Raw genomic sequence first — 11,755 nt, 5'->3', positions numbered from 1 at the left:
CGCATACTGCAAATATGATTGTTATAATGTAACACGTGACCGGATAATAATAAAGCGTAACCTGTTTTGCATATTCATTTTGGTTGAAGTTCAAGGCAAGGATACGACATACAGGCTGTATCAGAATGATTATTCTTGACAAACGAGTCATTTTTTTACAAAATATTAAAAATATGAAATCGATTTCATTTGAATGAAAATTATGTGGATTGAAAGATTTGCTGATTTTGTTGACATTTGCTGTTGTATTTTTGCAGATATTGTCATTTGAATGAAGAAAGGTGACATTTCACCCATCACAACAAAATATAATTTGTTTTACTGCTTGCAAGATTTGTTATTCTACTTCCACTGTGTCAAGCAAAATTGAATACTAGGGTTGTAAACATGTTTAAAATGAATAATATTAATTATTGGTCATGTAATTACAAATCATGCCTTCTTTCATACATTTCCTAGTCAAACCACATCATTGATATGCTAGGGGATACACCAACAAGCAAGATTATATGATAAAATCGTGAAAGGGAGAACTTGTTCACAGAATGTGCTATTCTCGTAAGTTAATTCTGATCAAAAATGACATTCTTAGAAATTTGAATATTTAAACAGAATTGCTAACAAATTTCAGCTATATGATTAAAAACATTCACAAAAATTGAGAAAAAATAATTTTGATACAGCCTGTATAATACAACAAAATTATTAACAAATGGCAGCTTTCCACCTTTAGTTATGCTGCTTATTGTTTATGTACCTTTAACTCTTAGGTATATAAGCAAGTATTTTCCATGTTATCACAAAAAAAATCAAGTAGCGTATGGAATACACAGGGAGCTATGAATTACAATGCCGACAACATGACTCACTGGAATAGCCTATAGGCCAACATAATTTTGAATATAAAACAAGCAAACACATCATTCGCCAAAGGTTAGAAAACTTTGTCAGGAAACGTTTAAATATCGGGTTATATAAAGGGCATAAAGCGTATAAAATGTTTTCATAACATTCAAAAACATTTGTTAATAACCTACTGCAAATATTCTAACATAATGTTATTTAAGTGTTGACAAAATATTTGGCAAAATATGTTTGCAAGAAATATTTTACAATAACATAAAACCCGGGGAAAGATAATAAGAGAAAGGTGGTCCACGGAAAGAGCTCTGCGTTGTATTATTTGCCCTTCGTTCTCTATCGACCACATCACATACCCTATCAGAGTCTTCAAGGTCTTTTTGTGATCTTTCTAATTTGCGATACCGTCCACCACTAATTTTAGTCAATCTTAGATGTATAAGAAATTCTTTGGTCAATAATTAAATTACGCTTAAAATGATTGATTCTAAGGGATTTCTGGCCCTGTGATTCGTTGATTCAAGTCTACCACGAATAGGCGTCTAAAATTGCATCATAGACGTCTCAGATTGTATCTTAGACGTCTAAGCCTGTATCTGAGACGTCTAAGATTGCATCTGAGATGTCTAGGATGTCTATCAAAGACTTATCTTAGGCGTGTAAGGTTAGGCGTATTATCTTAGGCGTATTTAGACGGTATCCGCCATCCACAGATGTCCAAATACGTCGGCCAGTGCCCGCGTAAATTATTCGAACGCATAAAAAGTAAATAAATTGCGTTCGCGTATAATTTACAGTTTATTATCTGCGATTGATTGGGAAGCACATGTGGTGCGAGATTATGAATGGACTAAACTGGAATCCTCCAGTTTTCTACATTGCGCATGTATTTGTCTTATACTTGTAGTGGCGACTGAAAAACTATCGTGTCGGACTCGTGAACATATTCTCGCGCGACATTGGTTGTGTGCCATAGCGTGACTATCGGCACCCGTGTACTGCGACACCCGTGTAATGACAATGACAGACAGTAAGTGTTGACGAATGAAGGAGAATGGACAACCTGTTCTTCCACGTAAATGTGAAGTATCTCAGTCGTCAACCCAGACAGTAAGTGTTGACGAATGAGGGAGAATGTACAACCTGCTCTTCCACGTAAAAATAAGTATCTCATTCGACAACCCAGACAGTAAGTGTTGACGAATGAGGGAGAATGGACAACCTGTTCTTCCACGTAAATGTGAAGTATTCTCAGTCGTCAACCCAGACAGTAAGAGTTGACGAATGAGGGAGAATTGATACCTGCTCTTCCAAGTAAAAATGAAGTATAAAATACTCGTCAACCCAGACAGGAAGTGTTGACGAACGAGAGAGAGAGGGGACAACTTGCTCTTCCACGTAAAAATGAAGTATCTCAGTCGTCAACTCAGACAGTAAGTGTTGACGAATGAGGTAGAATGGACAACCTGCTCTTCCAGGTAAAAATGAAGTATCTCAGTCGTCAACCCAGACAGTAAGTGTTGACGAATGAGAAGAATGTACAACCTGCTCTTCAACGTCACAATGAAGTATCTCAGTCGTCAACCCAGACAGTAAGTGTTGACGAATGAGAAGAATGTACAACCTGCTCTTCCACGTAAAATGAAGTATCTCAGTCGTCAACCCAGACAGTAAGTGTTGACGAATGAAGGAGAATGGACAACCTGTTCTTCCACGTAAATGTGAAGTATCTCAGTCGTCAACCCAGACAGTAAGTGTTGACGAATGAGGGAGAATGTACAAACTGCTCTTCCACGTAAAAATTAAGTATCTCATTCGACAACCCAGACAGTAAGTGTTGACGAATGAGGGAGAATGGACAACCTGTTCTTCCACGTAAATGTGAAGTATCTCAGTCGTCAACCCAGACAGTAAGAGTTGACGAATGAGGGAGAATTGATACCTGCTCTTCCAAGTAAAAATGAAGTATAAAATACTCGTCAACCCAGACAGGAAGTGTTGACGAACGAGAGAGGGGACAACTTGCTCTTCCACGTAAAAATGAAGTATCTCAGTCGTCAACTCAGACAGTAAGTGTTGACGAATGAGGGAGAATGGACAACCTGCTCTTCCACGTAAATGTGAAGTATCTCAGTCGTCAACCCAGACAGTAAGTGTTGACGAATGAGGGAGAATGGACAACCTGCTCTTCCACGTAAAATGAAGTATCTCAGTCGTCAACCCAGACAGTAAGTGTTGACGAATGAGAAGAATGTACAACCTGCTCTTCCACGTAAAATGAAGTATCTCAGTCGTCAACCCAGACAGTAAGAGTTGACGAATGAGAAGAATGTACAACCTGCTCTTCCACGTAAAATGAAGTATCTCAGTCGTCAACCCAGACAGTAAGTGTTGACGAATGAGAGAGAATGGACAACCTGCTCTTCCACGTAAAATGAAGTATCTCAGTCGTCAACCCAACAGGAAGTGTTGACGAATGAGAAGAATGTACAACCTGCTCTACCACGTAAATGAAGTATCTCAGTCGTCAACCCAGACAGTAAGTGTTGACGAATGAGAAGAATGTACAACCTGCTCTTCCACGTAAAATGAAGTATCTCAGTCGTCAACCCAGACAGTAAGTGTTGACGAATGAGGGAGAATGGACAACCTGCTCTTCCACGTAAAAATGAAGTATCTCAGTCTTCAACCCAGTCAGTAAGTGTTGACGAATGAGGGAGAATGGACAACCTGCTCTTCCCCGTAAAATGAAGTATCTCAGTCGTCAACCCAGACAGTAAGAGTTGACGAATGAGGTAGAATGGACAACCTGCTCTTCCACGTAAATATGAAGTATCTCAGTCGTCAACCCAGACAGTAAGTGTTGACGAATGAGGGAGAATGGACAACTTGCTCTTCCACGTAAAATGAAGTATCTCAGTCGTCAACCCAGACAGTAAGAGTTGACGAATGAGGTGGAATGGACAACCTGCTCTTCCACGTAATTATGAAGTATCTCAGTCGTCAACACAGACAGTAAGTGTTGGCGAATGAGGGAGAATGGACAACATGCTCTTCCACGTAAAAATGAAGTATTTCAGGCGTCAACCCATACAGTAGGTGTTGACGAATAAGGGAGAATGGACAACCTGCTCTTCCACGTAAAAATGAAATATTTCAGGCGTCAACCCATACAGTAGGTGTTGACGAATAAGGGAGAATGGACAACATACTCTTCCACGTAAAAATGAAGTATTTCAGGCGTCAACCCATACAGTAGGTGTTGACGAATAAGGGAGAATAGACAACCTGTTCTTCCACGTAAAAATGCAGTATCTCAGTCGTCAACCCAGACAGTAAGTGTTGACGAATGAGGGAGAATGGACGACCTGCTCTTCCACTTAAAAATGAAGTATCTTAGTCGTCAACCCAGACAGTAAGAGTTGACGAATGAGGTAGAATGGACAACCTGCTCTTCCACGTAAATATGAAGTATCTCAGTCGTCAACCCAGACAGTAAGTGTAAGGAATTAAAAGATCACTTGAAACATAATCATAAGTATATAATAACTGAATTTACTCAAAATTCTCGATTTCTCACTATGCCGAATTCGTAACGAATTATAATGTGACTGATGTTTAAAGATTATTTCAATTATAAAATTGAATTAATTCAAACACATTAATTACTTAAATTTAACGGTTAAAGTTATATGCCTGTATATCCTATACTAATTTTGACAGTTATGACACATGTCACCTTTGACATAGACCGCAATTTCTATTCATTCTATTGTGTTTTGAGTTGAGTTTTGAAATAAAACGTCCACGATATATTGGCATATCTCAGGTCACATGGTATATCATAGGTCACTATGTCCTGACAAATGTGGTATTGACCAATATTGTGTAGGTTATTATTTGCTCAGTATATACATTATGGAATAACATTAATTAAATGACAGTAAGTTAACAAACCTTGTTAATGAAGAGTTAAAGGAAGTAAGCAATTGGTTTAAAGCTAATAAATTGTCAATTAATGCTACCAAAACAAATTACATGATACTTGGCACACCCAAAATGACATCGATGAATCAAGACCTGCAAATCACACTGGATCACACGGCTTTAGAAAGAGTGCATCAAACTAAATTCCTTGGTGTACTAATAGACGAATGTCTTACTTGGAAATGTCACATAAACTATGCAAAAAAAGTTTCTTTATGGTTAGGAAATTTACCCTCTATTAAAATCGAGCAACTACTTTGCTAAATAGTCGCATGCGGGGGATTGTCCTGCGCAATTTGACACTTCAATCACTACCCTACGACACTCCTGAGAAAAGACATGGATGTTTAAGTACCAAGAGGTCGACAAATAAAAATTGCATTTTCTTTGATGCATGTTGGATAAGTCCTGCATTCTGTTGTAGTCCCATTTGCAGCAGCCATTGGTGAGGGATATTACCTGATGCAAGACAACACAACACCACAAACTGCAGCCAGTACAGCTGAATTTCTGGAAGCAGAAGGAATCGAGACACTTGAGTGGCCCTCCAGAAGCCCTAGTCTTAACCCCTAGGAGAGCATTTGGGATCAGCTGAAGAGACGAGTCAACAAGAAGATAAAGGTAGATACAACTCTGGTGGGATTGCGTCGCATCGTTATCAACGAGTGGAACGGGATTGAGCAAGGTAACATTCGACACTTCATTAGGAGCATGAGACGCCGCGTGGCTGCTGTAAGGGAAGCCAACGGTGGACACACAAAGTACTGAAAGACTGGACAAGAAAGAGATTAATCGCAAGTGAAGTTGGAAGCGGCAGTATGATGCCTGAAATGTGTTCAGCAAGTAAACATAAAATGTTATCTGCATGTTTGTTGTTTTTGTGTTCTTTTATGCTGAAAACTTGAATAGGCCTTTTTGCAATTCTTATTTTTCGACCTCGTGTTACTTAAACATTCATATCTTTTCTCAGGAGTGTCGTAGGGTAGTGATTGAGGTGTCAAAATGCACAAGACAATCCTCCACATGCGATTATTTAGCAAACGTACAAAATTAGTCGCTAGATTTTAATAGCGGGTAAATTTCCTAACCATAAAGAAACTTTTTTTGCGTAGTGTAGATTGCGTATCTAGAACAATTTCAAGAAATGTCGGTGTCATGAATAATTGAAACATTTTGTTCCAAGTAGTATTTTATTTACACTTTATTGTACGTTAATATTGCCTTATTTGAATTATGGAGTACTTTTATGGGGAAATACATGTAAAACTTACTTAAATAAAATATTGTAAAAATTCAAAATGGGCTATTAGAACGGTGGCAAACGTTCACTATAGAGACCACACAGCGCCATTGTTTGCTAATTATAACATATTAAAAGTTGAAGATATGTACACACTAGAATTGGGTACATTCATGTACAGGCACTCTATAAATGAGCTGCCCTGTTCATTTGATAATTATTTTACCAAACGTTCTGACATACATAACTACAAGACACGATATGTAAATGACCTAAATCTAACCAAAAATAAGAAAGTATTTTCTGATCATGCCATACGTACAAGAGGTCCCATTCTTTGGAATTCTTTAGATAAAAATCTGAAAGCTTCAAAATCTGTTAAACAGTTCCGTAATCAATTCAAAACAAAACTGATCTCTAAATATAATTAATATTTTCCGTGAGCACCTCCCTCCCCTTCCCTTGTCTTTTGGTTATGTTATGTGATGTTGATTTATTTTGTTAATTTCATTTGATTTCAGGGAAAGGCTAACTTTCAGACATTTTTGGTCTTCCAGCCTTTTCCTCCATATGTACCGTGTTTATATATTTTTTTAATGTAATGTCTTTGATTTTTATGGAAATAAATATGAATGAATGAATGAATGAATAAACAATTGTTGATCTCATCATGTGTACAAAAAAACACCCGAATTGCTTATATATTATGAATATCAACTAATTCATTTTGTCCTGACAGCGACGATACACTTGTGTAAATTCAAAATTATAAATCATGATCTTGTAGCAATAAAACTACCTCAAGGAATCACATCGTTTATTTCCACCAATATAGCCATGCATATTTGACCGCATCTCTGACTTCATAATTTTAGAAGTCACTATCACACGATGTGGTTCTTTAATAGTACTAACATAGTGTTTCTCACAGAGGATCACTTCAATTTCAGCACATTCTATAATTGGATACGAAGCTTGACTAAAACAAGAAACTAAATTGTATCCTGTTAGTTTCACATTTTTGATCTTAGGAAGTGTAACCAGTATGTCATATATGCGCTCAACCCAATTTGTCTGATTTTTCTCATCATGTGCTTGCTGCACCGCAAGATTTTCCAGCGTGGGGTGGTATGAGAGTGATTGTAAACTTTCAGAAGAATACTTTGAAAAAAAAGGCGGATACAACTGTAACGATTTAATTTTCTTAAGATGAATGCTGATCAGATTAACCACCGATGACGTCACGGATTCTCCTTCTAATACATGTGTTTCTAGATTAGGCAGTCCCTGTATCATCATCTCAAATGCTTCTGTCGAATAGTGCACATATAGCAAGGTCAATATTTTCAGATGTGTCCAGTGAGCGATGGAAGGTAAAAGTTTGTCACCATCGGTCTCAGTATATCGTGAAAATCTACTCGGGTACTGAAACTCACCGGTGAGTTTGAAGCATGTTAATGATGTCATACATCCTACTGTTGAGGACAATATCTCATCAGCCGCGTCTTCTTCGCCTAATTTAACGTGAAATTGCATCTCACGTAGTCTGGTTAATGTTACAGGTGACATCTTCTTCAACATGGATAAAAAAGAAAGTTCGACCTTGGGAAGGCTTATATATCGCAAATTACTGTTTTGTAACAATTGAATGATTTGTTCACTATAACAATTCATATCAGTTGAATACCAAATGAAGTGTGCGGGCCATGTTAGATCCAATCGTTGCAATTTCGGCAGAAAATAAAGTAGCTTAGACAGGTTTTCGTTAGAAACTGAAAAGTCCTTTTTCTTGAATTCCAATTCGAAACGTACCCCAAGAGTCTTTATATTAGGACAGTTCACGCGGAAATAGCTTATGATTTCGTCACTGGCTACGGATAGATGAATCTCTTGCAGACCTATACCAGCATAAAGAGGCAAGAACTTTAACACGTCATATTCATTCATTGGAAATTTCCATTCATTTGCATACTGTCGGTACTCAAATGTGCTTGGTCCATTTTGAGATACAAACCGTCTAAACCGTCTACTAGACTTTTCAACCTTTCTGTTGGGACCTTCGTCTCTGAAGTCGATGACAGTCCAGGCATGATTTTTGATTATAAGATGCCATTCCTTGCTTACCCTATATGAAAATACAAATACATATTATATAAAATATAAGTTTTCATAACGGCTATTTACGATATAAATTTTCAAAATTACACTGTTAGGAGTTCCGCATCTAGACTGTCCTTTGTCAACCGATTATTGTAGGTTACCCCCTTTAAAAAAGGTCAGCATTTACCTTCTTGAATAGCCCCTTGGGACACGGAGGAAGATGTTTTATATTTTATATTATTTTTTACGCTTATTATAACTATTTTGGATAGTGATTTGTAAAAAACAAATTACCTCATCAATTATGCAAAATAGGACCCGTGTACAATTGTACACATTTTGGCTAAATGTCGTCATTTACAATGGTATTGTTTGATACAACACACTATGACTAAGTAATGATAATAAAACTTGGTTACATGTGTGAAACAACAAACTTTATCCCTATTTTGTCCGTATCTACGGCAGTACTCGCCATACGCCAAGTGTTTCTAGAATGCAGCTAAAATAAGAACATTTTTAATGCTAATTTATTGCACATTCTAGGAAGTGTGGTTACCTTTTTGAAATCGCCGAGTGGGAGGGCTTTCAATGAAACATTTTTTGTGTTAAAACTGAAGCATCCTATGTATAAAAGAATATATGAATATTAACTGCACATCATATATAACGATTCGTGATACCCAATCGTGCTAAAATTTATGTGGTTTAGGAGGCAGAGAATTTTATTTCAATTTTGTATACGCCAAAATATTTTCTGAATTTAGTCAAAATAACACTGAATTAATGGTGAAAATTTTATGTAAATTTTACGTAGGTCCTGACTAAAGATTACTGTTTCGTCTTTATGGGAATCTAATCTTTTAATATGTGAAAGAACTTTGGGGACCTACGTGGACTTTTCCTATAAATTGCACAAATTCAGACCGTCTAACCAAGAAAAATGGTAGGCTGACTGGGCTCCATACACACCTCGCACCCGACGCGATGTCCTGAGCAAAGCACGTGGCCGAAATCAAAATCGATTGATGTATTGTGTATGTATCATAGGCCCCTCGTATTAATTGTCTGTATGCGCTTGAGAATTAAGAATTCAACAATATTAATAATGGTAGCTCTATTATAATACACATTAATGTTTTAAGCAGATAAAATGCCAAAATATGGTACGTTTTCTGTCTTTGCTTGTCACGTGGTATGTTGAAGTAATAAAGTTGCGATTATAATTTATGTTCAAATTTTCAAGATGGCACCAAGAAGTTAGGTGGCCGAGCGGTAAAGGCGCTGGTAATATGTCGATACTGTATAGGCCTACCTGATAGCGGCGCAGTGCAGCGTGGTTTCGAGCCACACCTCTGCCGAACTTAATTTTATTTTATGTTAGGGAAATGTGGCTGGGAGAATTTATGTATGACGAAGAATGTGGTCAGTATCTGTGGGCTCTTAAATGACATTAATTATAGGTATGAAGTGCTAAGAAACAGTTCTGGTCTTTGGAGACACAGAAAAAAGACATCACACTTGATACACTTGATTTCTAAGAACAATTGTGTTACCCCACCCTACACGATCCATTTTCGGGCCCACCACCGACCAGTTACTCCTGCAATAATAGACATACGTGTGGTATTGCAAAAAAATGTATCGGAGCCAATCATAAACTGAATGGAAGTATTAACAAAAGAGTAACAAATTAAATGATTTAGAAATGTACTAAATAACGCCTATATATTGATAAGATTAGTCACACTGTGTACAACTGCACACAAAAACTTTGGGGTATATTTACAAGGTGAGACATACTGTGTACAATTGAACACACTATTAAAAAAATCTACCCAAACATGTTTGAAGCATTTGATCAAAAAAGTGTTTCATGTGTTCTACAGGTCTTACACTAACACCATGACTAGAATTTAGCTGGTTCACAATATTATTTCATATAAAATTTAAAAGGGAAAGTACATGTCTTCCGGCACTGTGCAGTAGTGGGTGGTGCCCTCTTAGATTGTGAAAAGGGACATTCAGCTAGGTGATGGCGCACTGCGCTGGAGGATAGCATAATTATGAATACGCGATTGTACACTTGGTGTTTGTTTGCAGTAATAGGCTTCCACTGGCATACAGGGTGCAATAGCAGTTCATAAGTTTAATTGTACACACTATGTACGAAGGGGATAGTATCACTCTCTTACCTCATTGCGATTAATTTCTCGTACAAAGACAAGAAGTTGAAAATAACCAGCAATGTATCAATATCAAGCATGCCAATAGGTCCTTCATCAACCGGCACTCTGTTTTTCAAGAAAGTAGCGCCCATTTCTATAAGTATCATTAAAATAAAGATGGGTGATTACCAAAGAGAGTTTATTGTAGAAACACAGATAATGGGCTATTCCAGATGTATTCCGCACCCCCCCCCTATGGAAGACACTTCCGGAATTCGGGGCTAAATTGACAGCCGGAATTCACATGTCAGGAAAACCCCATGGAAGACACTGCCGGAATTGTGGTAATATGTCTAATATGGCCAGCTGGAATTCACATAAATGTAAATGTCTTCCATAGGGTTCCAGCTGGAATTAGAACATTTTTTGTTTCCAGCCAGAATTCAAGTAAATGTCTTTCATAGGTTAATCGAGATGGTGATCATAAGTGAAGATTCTGCTGGAATTGGAGCATTTTTGACCATTTTCCAACCGGAATATTAAGAAATGTGAATGTCTTCCATAGGCACATCATGGCCTTTCACAATCCCCACTCTTGTTTTTTTCGTTTATTTTAGTAGCCGGAGTTTCACCTAATCTCAATGTCTTCCATACCCTCCAGCCGGAATCTTTGCTAAAAATGACTGCTGGAATTCTAGACACATCTCAATTCCAGCTGGAATTGTATTTTTTTTTAAATGTCTTCCATAGGGGGGGTGCGGAATACATCTGGAATAGCCCAATATGACTCTGCATGGCGTCATGCAACTTGGGTTGTCATTGAGACTACGCTTCGGGTTAGGCTTACCACTGAATACTGTTATATACATATCTATATAGCTGAGACTGATCTAAATTATAAATATAAATAAAGTTTTCGCGTTAAAATAAGATTTTCTAGTGATTTAATGTATTTAATAGAACACTATACGTGTATATTTATATCACAGAATCACATAAATTAACACAGACTTACTTGATAAAATTGATAATGAATTAAACCTGTCAACTATTTCCTTATCAAAATGGTGGCATGGGTCTGTAGATGGACAGCTTAGTGCATTCCTGCATATACTACTACATGTACAGAGGGGTTCAGTACACTTACAAAAATGATTGGTGTATTATTGTATGTAACACGTGACCCGGTAATAATAAAGCGTAACCTGTTTTGCATATTCATTTTGGTTGAAGTTCAAGGCAAATATATGACATACAGGCTGAGTCAAAATGATTATTCTTGACACACGAGTCATTTTCAGAAAATATTAAAAATATAAAATCGATTTCATTTCGAACAAAATTATCTCGGAGTGGGGGGCACTCAACTTTAGAAGTGATGTGGTAAGTACCTGTCATC

General features: G+C 37.3%; 1 protein-coding gene across 1 annotated transcript; it reads right to left on the bottom strand.

The window, feature by feature from the left end:
- Positions 1-6,060: 6,060 nt before the first annotated feature.
- On the bottom strand, positions 6,061-11,464 carry LOC140167220 (uncharacterized). The gene is made up of 3 exons (XM_072190567.1): positions 11,372-11,464; positions 10,384-10,510; positions 6,061-8,213 (listed from the first exon to the last, which is right to left on the bottom strand). Exons 2-3 carry the CDS (start codon positions 10,506-10,508, stop codon positions 6,884-6,886), a joined length of 1,455 nt encoding a protein of 484 aa, XP_072046668.1. The 5' UTR covers positions 10,509-10,510; positions 11,372-11,464; the 3' UTR covers positions 6,061-6,883.
- Between the last annotated feature and the right edge of the window lie 291 nt (positions 11,465-11,755).

The sequence above is a fragment of the Amphiura filiformis genome, chromosome 13 (genome assembly GCF_039555335.1).
Source record: "Amphiura filiformis chromosome 13, Afil_fr2py, whole genome shotgun sequence".
Taxonomy (NCBI): Eukaryota; Metazoa; Echinodermata; class Ophiuroidea; order Amphilepidida; family Amphiuridae; genus Amphiura; species Amphiura filiformis.
The sequence above is the reverse complement of the archived record's forward strand: the minus strand, read 5'-3'. Positions and strand labels throughout refer to the sequence as shown.